The following is a 25944-nucleotide window of genomic DNA, read 5'->3' on the forward strand; positions in this document are numbered from 1 at the left end:
GGAAAAAATGGCAGAAGCATTAGGTTTCAGTAATTAATATTTCTTCCTTTTCTTTTGAAATGAATCATAAAAACTCTTACCCAAAATAAATATAAAGAGGGCAAGTGATAAAGAGCAAATGACACAGATAAATATAGCTAGGCTTGTAGAAGGTAGCACAACGTACAAGCCAGTCATAAACGCTATCATCATTGCTAGCATGGCAACCAAGGCAAGGATGCCAGCAGCTACATAACGACTCAACCTTTTGTTCTCTTTCTCGTAAGTTGCAAGGTAATGCAGAAAAACAGCAGCTGTGGAAGATATCATGGCAATGGTATCTGTTACTGCGAATGCTTTGAACGCTGTTTTCTTGGATATGATTGCCATGCCTTTATTTGGACCATCATCACCATTGTAACCACCAGGAATGGTGAAGCCAGCCGCGAAAGAAACGGTTAATATAAGTGTAACAACTATCAAATGTGTGTTTGCTCTTTCTTTCCATACTTCCATGCGTCCTTTGAACCACTTCTTATAAGATTCTTGCTGAAAATAGAGTTAAAAATCTCTAATTATTTTATCTCAAGTCTCAAGTATATCTCAATTTTTGTTTAAAAATAACTATGCCATTTTAGTGTTATAAAACTAACCTCTGAGTGTTTTTAATAGGAAAAGACCAAAAAGAAACTTGCATCGTATAAACAAATATTTACCCATCTGATATTGTTGCGCTCTAATTCTTCCCAGCAAGGGTGAGACTGAAACGACACGTTCCCTGTAATCTCGTCGGGCACGTTCCCGTCAGCGTCTCTTTGCACAAAGATGTTATTGTTCCAGTGTTGATCTTCGAATAATGTTATCATTTTCCAATGCTCCTTCGCGTATGCAATGTGAAGAACATTTTGGCCTTGGCTAGTGACTGCGTCCAAGGAATCTGGGCACTGCTCTATAATCTCTTCCACGGCCTGTATTTTATTATTGATGACCGCTAAATGCAGAGGTGTTTTATTTTCTTCTTTAATAGTTCCATAAGCCATATGTTTATCCGCCATTAATAATGTCCTCACTGATAGTTTAAACCCTACGTAAGCCGCGAAATGGAGAGGATTCCACCCAAAATCATCTACTTGCTTTGTTAGACTTGGTTCTTTTCTTAGTATCATTTCCATGCATTCTATCCAAAGGAAATATCCTAGTTAGTAAGGGCATCACTCTAACAAATGTGAAATAATGGGGAAAAATATAGTTATAGAATATTTAGAAGAGAAACAATTTCTTTATCTCTGCTTTCTTTTTCCTTTATGTTTATTTTTAATTTATTGTAGACATCACCAATGTTTTTAATATCTACTTGACATTAGCAAAATAAATTAAGACAGAGGGAGTATAAAATATCAGAAAAGAGAAAGTCCAAGTATATATTTCAATTCTCAAGAAAAATGTCATCCCTCCTCTTTGCCAAGGCTAACAATAATTTATGAATTCCATACAAATAAGAATCACATAAATTATATACTCCTTGTTGGAGAACTTGTATTGATCTTCCTGATCTACAAAGACAATATCCTTTATGATGACATCCAGAGCTTGATTTTAAGTGGAAAGTGGGGTTGGGGGGGGGGGGAATCCATAAGGGGATCTAGTGTTCGAACTGGGGTAGATCTCAGCTAGAGAGGTTAGAAAAATGTTATAAAGAGGTCTTTTTGCCTATTTATTTTTTGGAACCCCAGAAAAATCCGTAACCACTACAGCCTCTACCCTTCGGGTGGTGAGCACTCTGTGTGTACTGGATAAATCCCTCACTGTATAATAGCCTGCAAACCACACAAGGCAATTCCTACGCGACTGGCTCGACCAAGAAGGCATTGAGGGAGGATCGATCCTGATGGATATAAATTATTCATCTAATTTCATATGTAAAAAATAAGTTCCTGAAATAAAATATGAATAATGATATTCTATCCTGGCATATTTTCTAACAAATCTTGTAGGAAATTCTGAAGAAGAAGAAAAGAGGCGAAAAGATAAGAGAATGAAGCAAAGCCATAGTTGTACACATCATCTTCATATTCGCAAATGTGGAATATGTAACGACTCGGCCGGTCGTTTTGAGAGTATTAGCTCTGATCCCCTATTTACTGCTTTCATTGTATCTTTTTATGCTTATGTGACTTGCCGGGAGGTTTTGTTCTTGGTTTTGGAGTGGAATGGGACACTTAGTCTCTAAAACGGAAGCTTAAGTTCTAAGATTTAGACCGTAGTTGGAGTTGTGTGAAGGCGACTCCGGAATGGAGTTTCGTTGGTTCTGTTAGCTCCGTTGGATGATTTTGCACTTAGGAGTGTATCCGGATTGTGAGTTGGAGGTCTATAGCGGAATTAGGCTTGAAATGGCGAAAGTTAAATTTTTGGAAAGATTGACCGGTAGTGGACTTTTTGATATCGTGGTCGGATTCCGATTCCGGAAGTTGGAGTAGGTGCGTAATGTCGAATATGACTTGTGTGCAAAATTTGAGGTTAATCAGATATGATTTGATATATTTCGGCATCGATTGTAGAAGTTTGAAGTTTCAAAGTTTATTAAGTTTGAATTGGAGTGTGATTCGTATTTTTGTTATTGTTTGATGTGATTTGAGGGCTCAACTAAGTTCAGATGATGTTTTAGGACTTGTTGGTATGCTTGGTTGAGGTCCCGGGGGCCTCGGGCTGATTTCGGGTGGTTAACGGATTACTTGGCATTGTGTTGGAATGGCTGAAGCTTTGCTGCACCTGGTGTAATCGCACCTACGCACATTGGGCCGCGGGTGAGGCACCGCAGAAGCAGCCATTGAGCTGCAGATGCAATTATGGGCCTGCCCAGCTAGGACCGCATGAGAGGAAGAGGAACGCAGAAGCGGCCCTTGTTCGCAGAAGCGAACTTTGAGGACTTAAGTGAAGTCCGCACCTGCGAGGGTTTTTCCGCAAGTATGGAACCTCAGATGCGGTGGATTCCTCGCAGAAACGAGATCACTAGGTAGAAAAAGGGGAATTACGAGGGTTTGATCTTATTTACACTTTGGGACTTTGAGAGCTCGAATTTAGGCGATAATTTGGGGTATTTTCAGAGGAAGCTATTGGGTAATGATTCTTAACTCATTTATGGTTATATTCCATTAATCTATAATTGATTTCATCATTTAATTAATGATTTGGGTTGAAAATTTTGGGGAAAAAGTTGGAAAGTTCTTCAACCAAATTTTTGAGTTTTGATTGGGATTTTGGTATCGGATTTGAGTAATTTTGGTACGAGTGAACTCGTAAGTGAATTGATGTTCGTATTTTGTGACTTTACCCGATTCCGAGGCGTGGGATCGGGTCGACTTTTTAGGGCGATTTTCTAATTTCTTGTTAAAGTCTTGATTTCATTAATTAGATTAGTTTCTTGTAGTTATATTTATGGTATGTAATTATTTTTTGCTAGATTTGGGCCATTCGGAGTTGGAAAAACATGGAAAAGGCATTCTTACTGTTTGATTGAGTTTGGTTCGAGGTAAGTGGCTTGCCTAACCTTGTATGGGAAAATCCTCTTAGGATTTGGTACTGTTGTGATATTTCTGTGATATGTGAGCATCGTGTACACGATGTGACGAGTGCGTACACGGGCTAATTATTGTAAACTCTGGTTTTACTGAGCAGTAACATGTTACATCTTAATTAAGTTATACCAGCATGCATAGTTATTCTGTTTAGCCTAATATCCCATGTCTACGTGTCTTAAATGCTTATTTGAAATCTGTGCAGCATGCTTAGCTGAATTTCTTGTTTTTCCTTGATTTATATCAGTCTTAACTGTAGAGTTCTTGTTGTTAATTGTTGTTTCCATCGGTTTCGAGCTGTATGTTTACTTTTGGGACTACGAGGCGGCACCTCGGGAGATCCCCCTTTACATTTACTTTTGGGACTATGAGGCGGTACCTCGGAAAATCCCCCTGCACATTTACTTTTGAGACTACGAGGCAGTATCTCCGGAGATTCCCTTGCATATTTACTTTTGGGACTACGAGACAGTATCTCGGGAGCGCCCCTGTTGTTTATCACTATGTGTTGTGTTGTTATTTTCTGTAGAATTCTCCTTGTTAGATTCTCAGTCTTTTCACATTATTATATCTTTTGTCTTACTTATTATATACCAGTTGGGCCCCGACCTGACCTCATCACTACTATACCGAGGTTAGTCTTGGCAGTTACTGAGTAACTTTGTGGTGTACTCATGCTACTCTTCTGCACATATTTTATGTGCAAATCCAGGTATCTCCTACCAGCATCGCCATTAGTTGCGTACTTGATGCTGCTCCGCAGGTATATCTGCCAACGTCCGCAGACCTCAGAGTCCCCCTCTATCTCTTTTATGTTGTTCCTTCTTTATTTTTTTCTAGTTACTGATGTATAAAAATAGTTAGATAAATTCTTAGAGCTTGTGACTTGTGACTACCGGGTTTTAGGAATATTGTTTATACTCGAGTGTTGGTTTACTTATACATGCCGAGCGGCATTTTTCCATTATATAGTTAACTGTTGAAATCTAGTTGTTGATTCTGTCGTAGAGACTAGGTGCCGTCACGACATCTTACTGGGGGAGAATATGGTCGTGACATACATATGGGCTTATCGCAAGAGATAATTAGAGATGAAAAGGAGCATAGTTGCATATGTAGAATCTATATACGCAAGGTCACATTCACATATATGGAATATACATTTGCAAGACTAACTCATGAAGTCAAGAGTGAAGCACAAGTATCATAGTTGCATATATGGAATCTACGTACACAAAGGTCACTTCGCATACTTGGATTTCACATTTGCAAAAGTGGAACATGACAAAAGCTACTCATCTATTCCTATAAATAGAAAGCTCTCTTTGTATAAGGAGATCCAATCTTTGTAAGACAAGAACTAATCTTGGTCTTCTTTTCTTGTAGTAAAAATATTTTCTTGGTCTTTTAAATATTTCTAGTGGTTTAAATATCTTTTTGTAGCTTTTCTTACTCCATAATGGAGTAATCTCTTTTCGTTGGGATAGTTAATGAACCTTGATATATTTTATAATACTATGTCAGTTTTTATATATTCTTGGCTTGAAACGTTTTATTTACATTTAATACTATGCTGGAATGATGGTTTTTAATTACTCTATTATCACGTCGACATATTTTATCTCTAAGTTATTCTTATATTAATTTTGTAATTCTCACGGAGCAAAATTAATATATAATAACTGATGAATAAAATAGTAGAGTAAGAGTAACTTTTTAGTAAACTATTATTTCAAGTCAGTAATCTTGCTTGCCTCAGTTTTAATTCTCACGGAGAAATTGTTGTAGTCTAGATTATTGATCCTTAGTAAAAATATTCTCACGAAGTTTTTACTTTCTTTTAGCACAATTCAAGCAAGAAAAATATTTCGGTTTAAACGTCACTAGTCTTAAGTTGATTAATTAACATAATTCTCACAGAGTGTTATTAATTGGTTATTTTTTAGTGAGAAAAATATAATTGTATTAGAAATAAACAATTATTCTTTAAAGAAATAAATGTAGAAATTGAGATTTTATTGTAGTAATATTAGCAAGTGAATTCAATGATTCTCAACTCTTTTTTAAATTACGAATCTTACAAAAGTTATTTGTTTTGTTAAGATAATTAACAAGTTTCAAACCTCAATCACTTTTCATCTATTTGATTACTCAAATAGTAATTAAAATATTACAAGTCGGTAGCATAGATTATCCAGTCTCTGTGGGGCGATATCTTAAACTATACTAGAATTTAATAAAGTACGAGCAGGAAATTTCAATACACATTAGCCTCGTCCCAGGACATATGTATAAATGACCGCCTTCTTTAACGACCCGATCGGTCGTTTTGCTTATTAGATCTATGTTTCCCTAATTAAGACTCCTTGTGTGTGCTTTTACTATTTTATGCCTTGCGGGAATGGTTAGTTTGGATTTGGAAGGGTTCAGGTTAAAATCGGAACACTTAGTTCATTAATAATGGCTTAAAACGGTTAAGTTTGACTTGAGTCAACGTTATGAGTTAACGACCTCGAAAATAGGATTTGACGATGCCAATAGGTTTGTATGATCCTTTTGTACTTTCGCGTATGCTCGGATTGGGTTTCGGATGACCGATAGCGTTTCGGCGCTTAGAATTGAAAGTTAGTGAATTAAAGGTTTTCAAGTTCTTTAAATTTGGTTTGAAGTAGGTTTTGGTGTTATCGAGGTCCGTTTGGGATTTTGAGCTTGGGAATAGTTTCTTATGATGATTTGTCACATGCACGCAAAATTTGGTGTCATTCCGAGTAGTTTAAGTATGATTCGGCACATTCAAAATAAGTTGGAAGAACTTGAAATTCATAAGTTGATTCGATTTGGTTTGGGATGCGATTCTTAGTGTTGTTGCTGTTTCACGCATTTCGAGGGTTCGAGGGAGTCCGTTTTATGTTTACGAACTTGCTGGTATGTTTAGACGGGGCCTCGGGTGCTATTCCGACGATGTGCAGAACATGTTGGACTAGAAATCATTGTTGAGGCAGCAGCAGTTCTGGTATGTTTGTACCTGTGAGAAACTAGCCGCAGGTGCGAGCCAACAAGCACAGGAGCGGCTGAGAGTGGGCTGGCCAGTGTCCGCATAAGCGGACTCACATCCCGCGATGGGGGGATCGCAGATGTGAAAAGAGGCAGTATGGCGTGGGTCGCAGGTATGTGAGGCGAGCCGCAGAAGCGGGCTCGCAGATGCGGAATGTTCCCGCATGTGCGACCATTGCTAGATCGTGCGTGTTCCGCAAAAGCGGATAATTGCCTTGCAGAAGCGGCGAAGCTGCCGCGGATGTGAAATCGCTTGAGGCAGTGAGGCCCATTTAATCCGAACTTAAGCTCTTTTTCCCCCATTTGTATTTAGAGAACTTTGACTTTGGAGCTCTTGGAGAGGAATTTTTTGCCTATCATCATGAGGTAAGTAACTCACACTTAATTTGAGTTTAATACGCGGATTTTGGGTAGATTCTTAACATGTAATTTGTATAAATCATGGGTTTAGTTGAAAAATCTAGGTTTTGATGAAAATGGAATTAGGCCACGAAAATGAATATGAAATTGGGAAGAAATTATATGTTTGAGTTCCTGAGGTTATGGGTAACACTTATCTTCAAAAATTTTCAGAATCCGGACACGTGGGCCCCAGGGTAAATTTTAAGAATCTTTCAATTTGGGTTGGGAAATTACTCAAATAGTTAAATTATGAAATTTTGAGCATGTATTGATTAATTTCTATAATATTTGGCTAGTTTCGGATTATTCAGCACCAACTTGAGGCTTTAGAGTGAATTTTTGCGCCTGAAAGTGAGATTTGGGACGAGGTAAGTCTCTTTCCTAACCTTGTAAGAGGGAATTTACCCTGTAAGTGTTTTAAATTGCTATTTGCTTCTGATTGTGGGTGCTACGTACGTACGAAGTGACGAGAGTCCATGCGTAGCTACAAATCGTACTTATGTCCGGGTAGTTTTAGGATCATCTCATGAAATACTTATATTGTTTGCACTCTACTTGTTAATTTAAGTTCTTAATTTATATTGAAAATTGTTAAAGGATTCGTAAAGACCAAACTTAATCGTGCGCGATAATGTTTGGAGTCCGATCACACTTGATATTATTTTTATTTCTTGAGAAATTATAATTTACTTGATGGCCCATAATTGTTGAAGTTAGTATGTGTCAGTGGAGATTTTAGATTGACTTTTAATTAAAGAATCACTTATTTACTGTTGTTATTGTGTTATTATTATTATTATTACTGATGTATTCCATGCCTATTGAAAAAATTTTCGTATTATTTATTAGCTCATAGTAAGTGTTGATGTTAGACTGGATACTTATTGGGTACATGTTGTTTATGTACTCCCGCTACACTTCTGCACTAATCGTGCAGGATCTGAGATAGGTGTATCTGGCAGTTATTCAGGCGCACACCCCCAATATTGTGAGGCATAGTGGTGAGCTGCTCTCTGAGTCTGTTCTGCAGCAACTGTAGTCTGTCTTTTGTATTTCCATTTTGTCTATCTTATTTCGGATAGTAACATAGATGTTTTGTATATTCTACTACATGCTAATACACTTATGGCTTTGAGTATTTATTTCACTGCATTTTCTCCTTCACTAGTTTACGCTTTACTATAATTTTTCACTTTTCATCTTCTTAATAAAAAAAAAATCAACGACTTTGAAATTATTAAAAAACCAAATACATGTCTAGTTTACTATTGGCTTGCCTAGCGACGATGTTGCGCGCCATCACGGCCTATAGGAGAATTCGGGTCGTGACAACTTGGTATCAGAGCACTAGGTTCACGTAGGTCACAAGTCATAAGCAGGCCTAATAAAGTCTTGTGAATCGTTGCGGAGACATCTGTACTTATCTTCGAGAGGCTATAGGGTGTTAGGATAATTTTTCCTTCTTCGTCTCCTATCGTGCAGTTAATGTTATGCTAAGTATATTTCTCTTATTCTCTCACGGATTGTGAGAATGCATGCGACAGATGTACTCAACCATGGATGAGATGCTCCCCCTACTATTAGAGGCTAAGGCAGAGGCCGAGGGAGGGCTTCAGCTTGTGCTAGAGGACGAGGGCATCCTAGAGTTGCTCCAGTTATGCCTCCAGTGGATCCAGTGGAGGATCCTATTATTGAGGAGCAGGGCAAGGTACCTGCAGTAGAGCCGGCCTCTACGGATTTCATGTCCGCACTAGGATTCCAGGAGGTCATGGGTCGTATGATGCGGTTTATGGACTCTATGACGCATGTTGGTTTATTTCCAGCAGACCCAGTCACATCTTAGGCGGGAGGGGGAGATCAGACCCCTACTACTCAGGCTCCAGGGCATGCAGCTACCGTATATTAGACCCCGGGTGCACTACCCGTGGCCGGAGCTCAGCCAATTACAGCGGCTATACCAGAGCCCAGACCAGCTGCGGGGCTGGCGAGCCTCAGAAGCTATTGGATAAATGGAGCAGGCTACATCCTCAAGCCTTTGGAGGTGAGCGACATGAGGACCCCTGAGACTTTATTGATCATTGCAGGGACAGACTACACAACATGAGGATATTGGAATCCCACGGGGTGGACTTTACCACCTTTCAGGTAGAGGTGAGGGTCCGTAGATGGTGGCCGTCCTTTATTCTCAGTAGGCCAACAGGTTGTTCTCCCTTGACAAGGGACCACTTCACACGTCTCTTTCTGGAGAGATATATCCCAACCTCTTAGGGGGAAGAGTTATGGGGTGAGTTCGAGCGGCTTTAACAGGGTCAAATATCTGTGACCGACTATGAGGCAAGATTCTCTGAGTTGTCTCACCATGCACTTATGACACTCTCCACTGATGCAGAGAGAGTGTAGAGGTTCATTGCGGGTTTGCACTATGGTATTCAGGTCATTATTTCCCGAGAGGTTGAGATGGGGACTTCTTACGAGCAGGTTATGGAGATAGCTCGGAGGATCGAGGGTATTCGTCAGCAGGGCCGAGAGCATACTCCTAGGGACAAGCGATTTCGATACTCTGGAGGGTTCAGTGGTACTCTGTCTAGGGGCAGAGGTCAGTTCGTGAGGGGCCAGTCTATAAAGGCCACCTATCCAACATTGCCGCCCTCTTGGGGTGCTCCGGTGCGGCCCTATTTCAGCTTCATTCCAGAGAGCTCCTACCGTCCACCGGCTATTCAGGGTTCCTCCAGTGGGAGTTCAAGTATCCAGAGTTAAACTTAGGGTCAGTCATTTTTCGCACTGAGAGGTTGTTTTGAGCGCGGGGATCTTGGTCATGTAAGGAGATTCTGCCCCAGGCTTCGGGGCAAGGCAGTACAACAGGGTCATCAATCCATGATTACCGCACCAGCTTCCGCACCAACCATCCAGCCTCCTAGAGGCGGAGGGAAGGTGGGTAAGGGTCATCTTAGAGGTGCAGTCCAGTCAGGTGGCGCTCCAGCTAGGTTCTATGCCTTTCCATCCAGACTAGATACAGTGGCCTCAGATGTCGTGATCACATGTATTATTTCTATCTGCGATAGGGATGCTTCCGTACTATTTAATCTAGGTTCTATGTATTCATATGTTTCATCTATGTTTGATAATTTTCTAGGTGTTCCTCGCGAGTCCTTGAGTACTCCAGTATATGTGTCTATGCCAGTGGGCGATTATGTTGCAGTAGATTGGATTTACGTGTCATGTATCATTAATTTCTATGGTTATGAGACTAGAGCGGATCTTATGTTGATCGATATGACCGACTTTGAGGTCTTCCTAGGCATGGACTGGTTGTCTCCATATTATGTCGTCCTTGATTGGCATGCCATGACTGTTACCTTAGCGATACCAGAGTTGCCTAGATTGAAGTGGAAGGGTTCATCTGTTAGTGCATCTGTCGAGTTATCTCCTTTTTGAAGGCTCGACACATGATCAAGAAGGGTTGTTTGGCTTATCTAGCTAATGTTCGAGATACTGCTGCAGAGACTCCGACGATTGATTCAGTGCCCGTCGTTCGGGAGTTCTCAGATGTGTTTCCTTCTGATCTACCAGGCATGCCACCAGATTGTGATATTGATTTGGCTCTAGGTACCCAGTCTATCTTTGTTCCACCATACAGCATGGCTCTGAAAGAGTTGAAGGAACAACTTGAGGATTTCTAGCAAAGGGGATCGTCAGACGAGTGTGTCGTCTTGAGGTGCACCAGAGTTGTTCGTGAAAAATAAGAATGAGATTATGTGAATGTGTATTGACTACCGCCAGTTGAACAAAGTTACCATTAAGAACAAGTATCCGTTGCCGCATATTGAGGATTTGTTTGACCAGTTGGAGGGTGCCAGGGTGTTCTCTAAGATAGACTTGAGATCTAGGTATCATCAGCTGAAGATTCGTGCTACGAATGTTTTGAAGACGGCCTTCCGGACTAGATATTGCCACTATGCGTTTCTAGTGATGTCATTCAGTTTGACCAACACCCAAGCGGCGTTTATGGATTTGATGAACCGGGTGCTCCAGCCATATATTGACTCGTTTGTCATTGTCTTCATTGATGACATATTAATCTACTCGCGTACCATGGAGGAGCACGAGCAACATTTAAGAGTGGTGCTTCAGACCTTGCGGGAACAAAAGCTATATGCTAAGTTCTCTAAGTGCGAGTTCTGGTTAGATTCTGTGGCATTCTTGGGGCATGTTGTATCAGGCGAGAGTATCAAGGTATATCTCAGGAAGATCGAGGTAGTCTAGAGTTTTCCTCGTCCTACCACAGCAATCGAGATCAGGAGCTTCTTGGGGTTAACAGGTTATTATCGCCGGTTTGCGGAGGGATTTTCATCTATCGCAAAACCTTTGACTATATTGACCCAGAATGATGCTCCGTTACAATGGTCCGATGATTGTGAGGTGTGCTTTCAGAAGCTCAAGACAGCACTGACTACATCATTGATGTTAGTGTTGCCTTCCGGTTTAGGGATGTATACTGTGTATTGCGATAATTCACGTGTTGGCTTGAGTTGTGTATTAATGTAGGAGGGGTTAGATATTGCATATGCTTCATGTCAGCTGAAGCCTCAGGAGAAGAATTACCCCGTACATGATTTAGAGTTGGCCGCGATAGTTCATGTTCTTGAGATCTGAAGGCATTATCTTTATGGGGTGTCCTGTGAGGTTTACACCGATCATCGCAGCTTCCAGTATTGAGGGATCTCAATCTGAGGTAGCGTAAGTGGCTTGAGTTACTAAAGGACTTTGATATTACCATTCTTTATAATACGGGTAAGGCAAATGTGGTTGTGAATGCTTTGAGCAGAAAGGCTGAGAGTATGGGATGTTTGGCATTCATTTCAGCGGAGGAGAGGCCATTGGCTTTGGACATTTAGTACTTGGCTAACAGACTAGTGAGGTTGGATATTTTCGAGCCCAGCCGAGTTCTTGCATGCGTCGTTGCTCAGTCTTCATTATTCGAGCAGATCAAGGCTCGTCAGTACGACGATCTACACTTATTGGTTCTCAGAGAGACGGTACTACGAGGTGGTGCCAAGGAGGTTACTTAGGAAGGCCAATATGGTGGCAGATGCTTTGAGTCGTCAGGTAGAGAGTTTGGGGAGCTTAGCATATCTACCAGCAACAGAGAGGCCTGTGGCGTTGGATGTTCAAGCCTTAGCCAGCCAGTTTGTGAGATTAGATATTTCTAAGACGAGTCGAGTATTGGCTTGTGTGGTCTCTCGGTCTTCTCTTTATGATCGTATCAAGGAGCGTCAGTATGATGATCTCCATCTGCTTGTCCTTAAGGACACGGTCCAACACGGTGATGCTAAGGAGGTCATTATTGGAGATGATGGTGCATTGAGGATGCAGGGCAGGGCATGTGTGCCCAATGTAGATGGTTTGCATGAGTTTATTCTCTAGGAGGCTCATAGTTCGCGGTAATCTATTCATCCGGGTGCCGCAAAGATGTAATAGGACTTGAAACAGCATTACTGGTGGAGGAGAATGAAGAAGAACATAGTAGAGTATGCGGCTCGATGTCTGAATTGCTAGCGGGTAAAATATGAGCATCAACGATCAGGTGGATTGCTTCAGAAGTTAGAGACTCCAGAGTCGAAATAGGAGCGGATCACTATGGATTTCGTTGTTGGACTCCCACGGACTCAGCGAAGGTTTGACGTAGTTTGGGTGATTATGGATAGGCTGACCAAGTCGGCTCATTTCATTCCTGTAATGACTACCTATTCTTCCGAGCAGCTAGCTCGAATCTACATCCGTGAGATCGGCAGGCTTCATGGCGTACCAGTATCTATTATCTCTGACCGGGGTACGCAGTTTACATCACAGTTCTGGAGAGCTGTACAATATAAGTTGGGTACTCGTTTTGACTTGAGCACAGCATTTCACCCTCAGACGGACGGGCAGTCCGAGCGCACTATTCAGATATTAGAGGATATGCTCCGTGCGTGTGTGATAGATTTTGGGGGTGCTTGGGACCAGTTCTTGCCACTTGCGGAGTTGTCTTACAATAACAGTTATCAGTCCAGCATTCAGATGGCATTGTATCGTAGGCGTTGTCGGTCCCCAGTGCGTTAGTTCGAGCCCGGCGAGGCCATATTATTGGGTACGGACTTGGTTGAGGATGCCTTGGAAAAGGTTAAGGTGATTCGGGATATACTTCACACAGCCCAGTCTCCCAGTCCAGACAGAAGAGTTATGCGGATCGGAAGGTTCGCGATGTGGCATTCATGGTTGGAGAGCGAGTCTTACTCCGGGTTTTTCCTATGAAGGATTTATGAGGTTTGGAAAAAGGGCAAGCTGAGCCCAAGGTTTATTGGTCCATTTGAGGTGTTGCGGTGAGTTGGGGAGGTTGCTTATTAAATTGCCTTGCCTCCCAGTCTAGCAGGAGTTCATTCGGTATTCCATGTTTCTATGCTCCGCAAGTATCACGGCGATCCGTCCCATGTGTTGGATTTCAGCTCAGTCGAATTGGACAAGGATCTATCTTATGTTGAGGAGCCAGTGGCTATTTTAGGTAGGCAGGTCAGAAAGCTAAGGTCAAAGAACATTGCTTCTGTGAAGGTTCAATGGAGGGGACATCCGGTCGAGGAGGCAACTTGGGAGACTGAGCATGTTATGCGTAGCCGTTACCCTCACCTTTTCACCACTTCATGTATGTCTTTATGCTCGTTCGAGGAAGAATAATTATTTTTAGAGAGGAAGGATGTAACGATCCGGCCGGTCGTTTTGAGAGTTATAGCCTCGATCCCCTATTTAACTGCTTCTTCTATATTTATTTTTGCTATTGTGACTTGCCGGGAGGTTTCGTTTTGCGTTTTGGAGTGTTTTGGGACACTTAGTCCCTAAAACGGGAGCTTAAGTCTTAGGATTTTGACCATAGTCGGAACTGTATAAAGACGACTCCAGAATGGAGTTTCGTCGATTACGTTAGCTCCGCTGAGTGATTTTGGACTTAGGAGCGTGTCCGGATTGTATTTTGGAGGTCCGTAGCTTATTTAGGCTTGAAATGGCGAAAGTCGAATTTTTGGAGATTTGGGCCGGTAGTGGAAATTTTGATACCGGGGTCGGATTCTGATTCTGGAAGTTGGAGTAAGTCCGTAATGTTGAATATGACTTGTATGCAAAATTTGGGGTCAATCGGACGTGGTTTGGTTGGTTTCGGCATCGGTTGTCGAATTTGGACGTTTCAAGTTCTTTATGTTTGAATTGGAGGATGATTTGTGATTTTAGCATTGTTTGATATGGTTTAAAGGCTCGACTAAGTTCGTATGCTGTTTTGGGACTTGTCGGTATGTTTGGTTGAGGTCCCGGGGGACCTCGGGTGAGTTTCAGATGGTTATTGGATCATTTTTGGACTTGGAAGATTTTTCTGGTGCTGGTTCTGCTGTAATCGCACCTGCGCAAGGCTGCCCGCAGGTGCGAGCAAATTGGCACAGAAGCGGATTTGGGCAGCCTGAGTTGGGATCGCAGGTGCGAGGTTAGTTTCGCATCTCCGATGCCTGCTAATACAAGAGAGGAATCGCAGATGCGAAGTTTGACCGCATAAGCGCAAATGATTTTTGCAGGCGCGCATGCGCAGGTGTGGCCCTTTATCGCAGGTGCGGAGGCAGAGGGGGTAAGTGATTTGCGCAGATGCGCACATTTTCCGCACAAGCGCACTCACAGGTACGAGCCCAGGCTCCGCAGGTGCGGAAATACCTGGGCAGTGGTTAAAACCGAAGGGCTTCGCGATTTTTGTCATTTTGGACTTTGGAAACTCGGTTTAGGGCTATGTTTGAGAGCCTTTTCGAAAGATTTCTTGAGGTAAGTCCCTTGTGATTATTTTGATCAATAATATTGCTTCCCCATTTATTTTTCCACCTAGTTAGTGTGTATTTAAGGTGGAATTTGGGAGTTTGAGACTAGGGATTTGGAAAGTTTGAATTGTGGATTTGAAGGACCATTTGGTGTCGGATTGTAGTAAATTTGATATGGTTAGACTCGTGAGTGAATGGGCTTTTGGATTTTTTGACTTTTACTCGATTCCGAGATGTGGGTTCGGGTCGACTTTTAAGGCGAATTTCGAAATTTTTGTTAAAGTACTGATTTAATTAATTAGATGAGTCTGTTATGGTTGTATTTATGATATGTAATTGCTTTTGGCTAGATTTGGGCCATTCGGAGCCGAATATTCGTGGGAAAGGCATTCTTACCGATTGATTGAGCTTGGTTCGAGGTAAGTGGCTTGCTTAACCTTGTGTGGGGGAACTCCCCATAAGATTTGTACTATTTTTTATATATGAGCATTGTGTACATGATGTGACGAGTACGTACACGGGCTAATTGTGTAAAAACCCGACTTTCTACTAAGTAATAACCTGATTTCTTTCTTATTTGAGTTTCATCAGAATGTGTAATATCCTACTAGATTAGAATAACATGCCTACTTAACTTAACCGTTTACTTGAACTACGTGCAACATGTTTAGTGAATTTACCTGTCTTTCTTTAACTGGTACTTAGGTTGAACTGTAGAATTTCGTGTCGTAACTATTGAATTTTATTATTTTCGCTGCATATTTACTTTGGGACTACGGAACGGTATTCCGGAAGATCCTCCTGCACTGTATATTTACTTTGGGACTACGGAACGGTATTCCGGGAGATCCCCATATACTGCATATTTACTTTGGGACTACGGAACGGTATTCCGGGAGATCCCCCTATACTGCATATTTACTTTGGGACTATGGAACGGTATTCCAAGAGATCCTCCTGTACTGCATATTTACTTTGGGACTACGGAACGATATTCCGGGAGATCCCCCTATACTACACATTTACGTTTGGGACTAGGAGACGGTATCTCGGGAGATCCCTTGTCGTGTTTCAGTGTACTGATCTGTTACCTTCTATGATTTCATTGTTGTTAAATTTCAGCCTTTATTTTATTGCAGTATTACACTCTATCTTGTTTTATTATATATTTATCAGTAGGGCCCTTACCCGAACTCGTCACTACTCGACCGAAGTTAGGCTTGGCACTTACTGGGTACCGATTGTGGTGTACTCATGCTACTCTCTGCACATGTTTTTTTCGTGTGCAGCTCCAGGTGCTCCTTATCAGCCGCACTATCATTGAGTCAGGACAACTTTGGAGACTTTAAGGTATATTTGTCGTGTCCGCGGACCTCGGAGTCCCTTCTACTCTTCCCCATGTCCATTATCTTATGTATTTTCTTTTGATAGACTCTCATGTATAGAGATACTAGATTTTCCTCCTGTAGTTTGTGATTCACGATGTTCCAGGTTTTGGGATTATTGTGTATTTTTGAATAGTTGGTTAAATATATATTTTTATTTCATTATTCTGCAAAATGTTTGGCATACCTAGTTGTAGAGATTAGTTACCGTCACAACATCACACAGAGGGGAAATTGGGTCGTGACAAGAGGCCCGGTGGCCTACTCCAGAAGATGGTTATACCTGAATGGAAATGGGAGTGCATTACTATAGACTTTATAGTTGGGTTACCGCAGACCTTGAGGAAGTGTAATGTAGTTTGGGTCATTGTCGACAGGTTGACTAAGTCGGCACACTTCATTCCAGTTGTGACTACGTATTCTTTAGAGAAATTGGCCCAGACTTACATTTAGGAGATTGTTCGGTTGCATGGTGTATCTATTTCCATCATTTCAGATAGAGGCCCTCAGTTCACTCCACACTTCCAGAGAGCAGTTTAGAGCGAGTTGGGTACCCGAGTGGAGCTCAGCACAGCCTTTCACCCGCAGACCGACGGGCAGTCGGAGTGGACAGTTCAAATTCTGGAGGATATGCTTAGAGCATGTGACATTGACTTCGGAGGTTAGTGGGATAGATTTTTTCCATTTGACTAGTTTGCTTACAACAACAGTTATTAGTCCAGTATCGAGATGACTCCATTTGAGGCTTTTTATGGTCAGCGATATCATTCGCCCATCGGATGGTTCGAGCCCGGCGAGGCTAAGTTATATGGTATTTATTTAGTGAAGGGTGCCTTGGAAAAGGTAAAGTTGATTCAGGATTGACTTCGCACAGCACAGTCCAGATAGAAGGGTTATGCAGATCAGAAGGCGCGTGATTTATCATTTATGTTAGGCGAGAAGGTTCTCTTAAAGGTCTCGCCGATGAAAGGAATCACGAGGTTTGCAAAGAAGGGCAAGTTGAGCCTAAGCTTTATAGGTCCATTTGAAGTGTTGAGGCGAGTTTCGGAGGTTTCTTATGAGTTTGCTTTGCGTCCCAGTCTATTGGGAGTTCATCCGGTCTTCCATGTGTCTATGCTCCGGAGGTATCATGCTGACAGGTCGCACGTGCTAGATAACAACATGGTTCAGCTAGATGAGAGTTTAGGTTGTGAGGAGGAGCCAGTTCCCATTATTGACAAGCAGGTTTTCCAGTTAAGGTCCATGAAGATTGTTGCGGTAAAGGTTCAGTGGAGGGGTCAATTAGCCAAGGAGGCGACTTGGGAGACCGAGGAGGACATATGGAACAGATATCCACACCTATTCGGCAGTCCAGGCATGATTCTACACCCGTTCGAGGACGAACGTATGTTTGAAAGGTGGAGAATGTAATGATCCGACCAGTCACTTTGCTTTGTAGATACCCGTTCCCCTAATGAAGACTTCCTGTATGTGATTTTATTATTTTATGACTTGCGAGGCTGGTTAGTTCAGGTTTGGAAGGGTTTGTGTTGAAATCGGAACACTTAGTTCCTTAATAATGGCTTAAAATGGTTAAGTTTGACTTGAGTCAACATTTTGAGTAAACGACCTCGAAACTGGGATTTGACGGTCCCAATAGGTTTGTATGATGATTTTGGATTTGGGCGTATGCCCGGATTGGGTTTCGGATGACCCTTCGGCGCTTAGTATTGAAAGTTGGCGCATTGAAGGTTTTCAAGTTCTTTAAATTTAGTTTGAAGTAGAATTTGGTGTTATCGAGGTCTGTTTGGGATTTCGAGCTTGGAAATAGTTCCATATGGTGATTTGTGACTTTCACGCAAAATTTGGTGTCATTCCGAGTAGTTTAAGTATGGTTCGGCGCGTTCGGAGTAAGTTGGAAGAACTTGAAGTTCATAAGTTGATTCGATTTGGTTTGGGGTGCAATTCTTAGTTTTGATATTGTTTCACGCGTTCCAAGGGTGCGAGCGAGTTCGTTTTATGTTTACAAACATGTTGGTATGTGTGGATGGGACACCAAAAGCCTCAGGTGCTATTCGGATGATGTGCGGAACATGTTTGGACTTGGAATCATTGCTGAGGCAGCAGTAGTTCTGGTGCGTTCGCACCTGCGAGAAACTAGCCGCAGGTGCGAGCCAATGAGCACAGAAGCGGCTGAGAGTGGACTAGCCAGTGTCCACATAAGCGAAGCTTCTTCTACAGAAGCGGACTCGATTCTGCGATGGGGGATCGCAGGTGCGGAGGGAGGCAGCATGACATGGGTCGCAGGTGCGCGAGGCGAGCCACAGAAGCAAGCTCGCAGATACGGAAGTTTTCTGCAAGTGCGACCAGTGCTAGATCGTGCGTGTTCCAAAAAATTAGATAATTGCCCGCAGAAGCAGCGAAGCTGCCGCATATGTGAAATCGCTTAAGGCAGTAAGGTCCATTTAATCCGGACTTAGGCTCTTTACCCCCTGTTTTCATTTAGAGAAGTCGATTTATAGCTCTTGGAGAGGAATTTTTCGCCTATCATCGTGACTTAAATAATTCCTATATAATGTGAGTTTAATACGCGGATTTTGGGTAGATTGTGAGAAGGCACGGGAGAAAATACGTTATTGATATTGGATGATAAATACAATACAAGAGGTCCCTAGTTATAGCTATACACGACAAGGAGATATTACTCCTCTTCCAATGTGGGACAAGACTACACTATGAATATCTGTAAACTAACACTCCCCCTCAAGCCGGTGCATACACATCATATGTACCGAGCTTATTACACATGTAACTAATACGAGAACCAGTAAGAGACTTAGTAAAAATATCTATTAGTTGATCATTCGACTTTACAAACTTTGTAACAATATCTCCTTAAAGTATTTTTTCTCTGACAAAGTGACAGTCGATCTCAATGTGTTTAGTCCTCTCATGGAACACCGGATTTGACGCAATATGAAGAGCAGCTTGGTTATCACACACTAATTCTATCTTGCTGATTTCTCCGAACTTTAACTCCTTGACCAACTGCTTGACCCAAACTAACTCACACGTCGCCATAGCCATGGCCCGATATTCGGCTTCGGCGCTAGATCGAGCAACTACATTCTATTTCTTGCTCTTCCACGAGACCAAATTACCTCCTACTAGAACACAATATCCAGACATAGAGCGTCTATCAAAAGGTGATCCTGCCAAATCAGCATCTGTGTACCCAACAATCTGCTCATGGCCTCGATCCTCGAATAGTAATCCTTTTCCTGGAGCTGACTTTATATACCGAAGAATGCGAACAACTGCATCACAGTGACTATCACAGGGAGATTCCATAAACTCACTTACAACACTCACCGGAAAAGAAATGTCAGGTCTAGTCCCTGTGAGGTAATTCAATTTGCCAACCAACCTCCTATATCTCGTAGGCTCTCTAAGAGGCTCCCCCTGTCCAGGCGGAAGCTTAGCATTCGGATCCATATGAGAGTCAATAGGTCTGCAACCCATCATTCCAGTCTCCTCAGGAATGTCTAAGGCATACTTCCGCTGTGAAATAACAATACCTGAGCTAGACTGAGCGACCTCACTACCTAGAAAATACTTCAATCTGCCCAGATCCTTAGTCTGGAAGTGCTGAAAAAGATGTTGCTTCAGATTAGTAATACCATCCTGATCATTGCCAGTAATAACAATATCATCAACATAAACCACTAGATAAATATACAGATTAGGAGCAGAATGCCGATAAAACACAAAGTGATCAGCCTCACTACGAGTCATGCCGAACTCCTGAATAATTATGCTAAACTTACCAAACCAAGCTCGAGGGGACTATTTCAAACCATATAGTGACCTGTGCAATCTGCACACACAACCATTAAACTCCCCCTGAGCAACAAAACCAGGTGGTTGCTCCATATAAACTTCTTCCTCAAGATCACCATAGAGAAAAGCATTCTTAATGTCTAATTGATTAAGAGGCCAATGACGTACAACAACCATGGACAAAAAGAGATGAACATATGCTACTTTAGCCACGAGAGAGAAAGCATCACTATAATCAAGCCCAAAAATCTGAGTATATCCTTTTGCAAAAAGACGAGCCTTAAGCCGATCAACCTGGCCATCCGGGCCGACTTTGACTGCATAAACCCAACGACAACCAACAGTAGACTTACCTGCAGGAAGAGGAATAAGCTTCTAAGTGTCACTCGCATGTAAAGCAGACATCTCGTCAGTCATAGCATGGCGCCATCCTGGATGAGATAGTGCCTCACCTGTAGACTTAGGGATAGAAACAGTGGACAAAGAAGATATAAAAGCATAATGAGGTGACGACAGACGATGATAACTTAAACCGACATAGTGAGGATTAGGATTAAGTGTTGATTGTACACCTTTGCGGAGTGCAATTGGTTGACTAAGAGGAGACAAGTCCGCAGTAGGTGCAGAATCTGATGCGGGGCATGAATCACTTGGGCCTGATGCTGGATGTGGACGACGATGATAGGTCAAGAGTGGTGGAGCTGCAGAAGGTTGAATTGGATTACGTGGAGGAACTGGATCTATAGGTGGTGGAGCTACAACCGGAGCTATAGGTGGTGGAACTGGAGCTATAGGTGGTAGAGCTACAACTGGAGCTATAGGTGGTAGAGCTACAACTGGAGTTATAGGTGGTGGAGCTGGAGTGACTGAATCTCCAAAAGATGAAACTGGTAGTACCTCATAAATATCTAAGTGATGACCTGAACCTGTGAAGTATGATTGGGTTTCAAAAAAGGTAACATCAGCGGACATAAGGTACCGCTGGAAGTCAGGAGAGTAGCATCGATACACCTTTTGTGCTCTCGAGAAACCCAGAAATACGCACTTAAGAGCACGAGGTGCTAACTTATCTGTTCCTGGAGTAAGGTTATGGCCAAAACAAGTGCTTCCAAAGATACTGGGTGGAAGAGAGAACAAAGGTAAGTGGGGAAACATGACAGAGAATGGAACTTGGTTCTGGATAGCTGAAGATGGCATACGATTAATAAGATAGCAAGATATAAGAATTGCATCCCCCCAAAAATACAACGGAGCATGAGATTGTATGAGAAGGGTACGAGTAGTTTCAATAAGCTGTCTATTCTTTCTTTCAGCTACCCCATTTTGTTGAGATGTGTACGAACAAGATGTTTGATGAATAATCCCATGAGATTTCATAAACTGCTGAAATGGAGAAGACAAATACTCTCGGGCATTATCACTATGAAATGTGCAAATAGAAACCCCAATTTGATTTTGAATTTCAGCGTGGAAGGTCTGGAAAATAGAAAATAGCTCAGATCGATTTTTTATAAAAAAATATCCAAGTGCACCTGGAATAATCACCAATGAAACTGACAAAGTAGCGGAATCTCAAGGTGGAACTGACCCGACTAGGACCCCAAACATCTGAATGGACTAAAATAAAAGGTGACTCTGCTCGATTATCAAGACGCCGAGGAAAATGGGAGCGGGTATGCTTACCGAGCTGACATGACTCACACTCTAGAGCTGACAAGTGAGATAAACCAGATACCATTTTCTGAAGTTTTGACAAACTGGGATGTCCCAACCGTTTATGTAATAAATCTGGTGAATCAGTAACAGGACAAGTTGTAGAAGGAAGACAAGATGTGAGTCCATGTGATTTAGCAAGGATAAGGTAATAAAGTCCGTTTGATTCACGCTCGGTACCAATGATCTGCCTCGTACTGCGTTCCTGTATAAGAACATGGTCATCAAGAAATAAAACAGTGCATTTAAGTGATTTGACTAAGCGACTAACAGCTATGAGATTAAAAGGACTATTGGGAACATAAAGGACTGAATCTAAAGGTAAGGAAGGAAGTGGGCTTGCTTGACCTATTGCAGTTGCCATGGTTTGAGACCTATTGACCATTGTGATTTTTGGAAGAGATTGAGAATACGAAATAGTAGTGAAAAGAAATTTGTTACCAGAAATATGATCTGATGTACCTGAATCAATGACCCAAGACTCAGAGGATGAGGATTGGGAGAAACAAGTAACGTTATTACCTGTTTGAATAACAGAAGCTATCTCAGAAGATGTCTGCTTACATGCTTTATACTGAAGGAATTCAACATACTCTGCTAAAGAAACCATCTGACTATTCAAAGCATCGGTTCTCATGTCGCTACAATTTATAGTAGTAGAGTTAACTTGAAATAGTGAAAATAAGTAACTCCTGTGAGAAAACTGAAAAAATAGCTTGAAAAACACTGTTTACAACAGGAAAACAAAACATTGTACTGTGCCAGAAACACTGTTCTCGCCGGAAACACTGTAGCTCGCTGGAAAATTCCAAAGTTGTCGGAATTTGCCGTAACTAGGATGGATAGACTCGAAATTCCTTTACGAGCAAGCTGTCCTAAAGAAATATTTTCAAAAAATGGCCGGAAAGGTCACTGTTCATGCCGGAAAAATATAAAAGTGGTCGGATTTTGATTTGAATTAGATGGATAGGCTCGGAATTTTGAGGAGAGCACACTGTCCTGAAGAAGCTTCGCGAAAAAATGGTCGGAAAGTGGCCGGAACCCTCGCCGGAAAAGTTGTTGCCGGCGCGTGGAGGAACGTGGCGGCTTTTCTGCTAGATAAAATTTTCACGGTTGGTCGTCGAAGGGTGATCTACCTCGTGGTGGTGTTGGTTTTAGCACAACACAGACATAAAGTGACTTTTACTTAGACAAGCCTTAGGTCACCAAAAACATTGCACGATGACTAAGTTCTTTCTTCCCTGTTAATGCTGGAATGACGCACAATAATCTTTTCTCACTAATGCTCTGATACCATGTGAGAAGGCACGGGAGAAAATATGTTAGTGATATTAGATGATAAATACAATACAAGATGTCCATATTTATAGCTATACACTACAAGGAGATATTACTCATCTTTCAATATGGGACAAGACTAATATGTAAATTATAGAAATCAAGGGTTTAGTTGCAAAACCTAGGTTTTGATGAAAATGGGATTATGCCACGAAAATGACTATGGAATTGGGAAGAAATTATATGTTTGAGTTCATGAGGTTATATGTAACATTTATCTTCGAATATTTTCGGAATCCGGGCACGTGGGCCCGGGGTGAATATTATGAATCTTACAATTTGGGTTGAAAAATCACTCTAATAGTTAAATTATAAAATTTAAAGCATGTATTGATTAATTTATATAATATTTGGCTAGTTTCGGATTGTTTGGCACCAAGTTAAGGCTTTAGAGTGAATTTGTGGGCCGAAAAGTGAGCTTTGGACGAGGTAAATCTCTTGTTTAACCTTGTAAGAGAGAATTTATCCCATGGGTATTTTAAATTGCTATTTGCTTCTAATTGTGAGTGCTACGTACGCACGAAGTGACGAGAGTTCGCGCGTAGCTACAAATCGTGCTTTTGTCCGGGTAGTTTTAGGACCCTATCATGAAATACTTGTATTTTTTGCACTCTACGTGTGAATTTAAGTGCTTAATTTATATTGAAACTTGTTAAAGGATTTGTAAATACCGAACTTCACTTATTTTGATTTTTTGCTAATTACTTGGTCGTTGATAGAAATTGTGTCTCCTTGTGAACTGGTCTTGTGATAGCCTTTAATCGGATATCCGTAGAGTATTCTCTCTTCTTGTGGAGCGGGCTGAACGTCTCAGCAGTATAATAGATACATCTATGGTTCGTGTTAGTCAACTCTCGGCAGTGTACACATTATTCTGTATTAGGCCGTATTACCTTAGAATAAATCTTGCATTATAATGTTCGGAGTCCGATCACACTTGATATTATTTTTATGACTTGAGAAATTATAATTTACTTGATAGCCCGTAATTGTTGAAGTTAGTATGTGTCAGTGGAGATTTTAGATTGACTTTTAATTAAAGAATCACTTATTTACTGTTGTTATTATGTTATTGTTATTATTATTACTGATGTATTCCATGCCTATTGAAAAAAACTTCATATTTATTTATTGGCCTATAGTAAGTGTCGATGCCAACCTCTCGTCACTACTTCTTCGATGTTAGACTGGATACTTACTAGGTATATGTTGTTTATGTACTCACGCTACACTTCTGCACTAATCGTGCAGGATCTGAGGCAAGTGCATCTGGCAGTCATTCAGGCGCGCACCCCCGATACCCCAAGGCATAGTGGTGAGCTGCTCTCTGAGTCCGTTCTGCAGCACCCGTAGTCTCTCTTTTGTATCTAAATTATGTCTATCTTATTTCGGACAGTAACATATGTGTTTTGTATATTCTACTAGACGCTCATACACTTGTGACACCGGATTTTGGGAATATTTTAGTAGACACTTTATGGGTTTGAATATTTATTTTCCTGCATTTGCTCCTTCACTAGTTTACGCTTTACTTTACTATAATTTTTCACTTTTCATCTTCTTAATAAATAACAATCAACGACTTTGAAATTATTAAAAGAACAAATACATGTCTAGTTCACTATTAGCTTGTCTAGCGACTACGTTGGATACCATCACGGCCTATAGGGGAATTTGGATGGTGACACCCTCCAAACCAACTGGGCATCCCCAAAGGTCTTTTTGCCTATTGTTAGTTACTAATGTTGGTAAAAATAATGCAAAGTCATGAGGAAAGGGAGATACCTGTAGTATTATACATTGCAGCTGCATGTAGCACAGTTGTGCCATAGGGACCAGCATAAGATGGTGAAGTGGAGTTGTTCAAGATGTGTTCCACTGGTTTTTCATTTTTAATCTGTGCAGCTAGATACAGTGGAGTCTTCCGAGCATTGTTAGGCGGATACGAAAAGTCAGGATCTTCTTTGACTAACAATTCTACCACACTGCAATCATGCCTCTGCATTACAGCTTCGTGCAAGGCCGTATTTCCATAGTTGTTAGTAATCCTCAAGAACTCCCTGGTTTTCCGAATGCCAGCTTCTATATCAATAACCCCATCGGGCCCTCCACAAGTTTTCATGTAGTTGATAAAGGCCTCGACGAGATCTCTGTTGCCTTTCCTAGCAGCCATATGAATAAAAGTATCTCCATTAGAGTTCAAGCTGGAAAATAAGTCTGGACCGGCTATAGCAAGAAAATCTCTTGAGTTAATTTTCCGAATTAAGCCTTTATTTTGAGCTGCAATATGGAGGACAGTGTTGTTGTAAGGAGTTAATTGGGTGGCGAACTGGCTCTTGTATTCTTCCAGAACTTTCATGTCACCTTCTTTAGCAGCTGTGTACAACCGCCGATCCATCGGCATTTTATTTATCAGAATTAATATTCTTGAAGAGGGATATATGAATGAGTCTGTTTACTTGAAGAGGGATATATGAATGAGTCTGTTTCTCATACAACTCAGAAAGCAGAATAACTTTTAGGTGATTCCTCCTGCCAAATTATTAGTAGGTAATGCAGCCTTATCAAACTAGAATATAATAAGAGGGAAAAAACGATTAAAACAATGTTGCTTAAAGTTATTAACAATTTTAAATGATCTAATCATCCTTTAAAATAAGGATTCCTCCACTAAACTAGTGGTAGGTGATGCGCTGTGCAGTAAAGAAAGACTAATGTCATGTGGGTAATAAAGAACGTCAAACTACGAGTGTTTAAAGTCTTTAGTCATTTTTAATACTCTAATGATCCTTCAAATCCGGGTTTTGGTCCGATGAATGTGGTGTAATCGAATTTTTTTATTAAAAAAAAAAGAATTAA

General features: G+C 41.3%; 1 protein-coding gene across 1 annotated transcript; it reads right to left on the reverse strand.

Annotated features, from left to right (window-relative positions):
• Window positions 1-25704, reverse strand: LOC104100371 (ankyrin repeat-containing protein ITN1-like). The gene is made up of 3 exons (XM_009607585.4): window positions 24871-25704; window positions 696-1156; window positions 1-528 (listed from the first exon to the last, which is right to left on the reverse strand). Exons 1-3 carry the CDS (start codon window positions 25487-25489, stop codon window positions 34-36), a joined length of 1575 nt encoding a protein of 524 aa, XP_009605880.1. The 5' UTR covers window positions 25490-25704; the 3' UTR covers window positions 1-33.
• Between the last annotated feature and the right edge of the window lie 240 nt (window positions 25705-25944).

The sequence above is a fragment of the Nicotiana tomentosiformis genome, chromosome 12 (assembly GCF_000390325.3).
Source record: "Nicotiana tomentosiformis chromosome 12, ASM39032v3, whole genome shotgun sequence".
NCBI classification, from domain to species: Eukaryota; Viridiplantae; Streptophyta; class Magnoliopsida; order Solanales; family Solanaceae; genus Nicotiana; species Nicotiana tomentosiformis.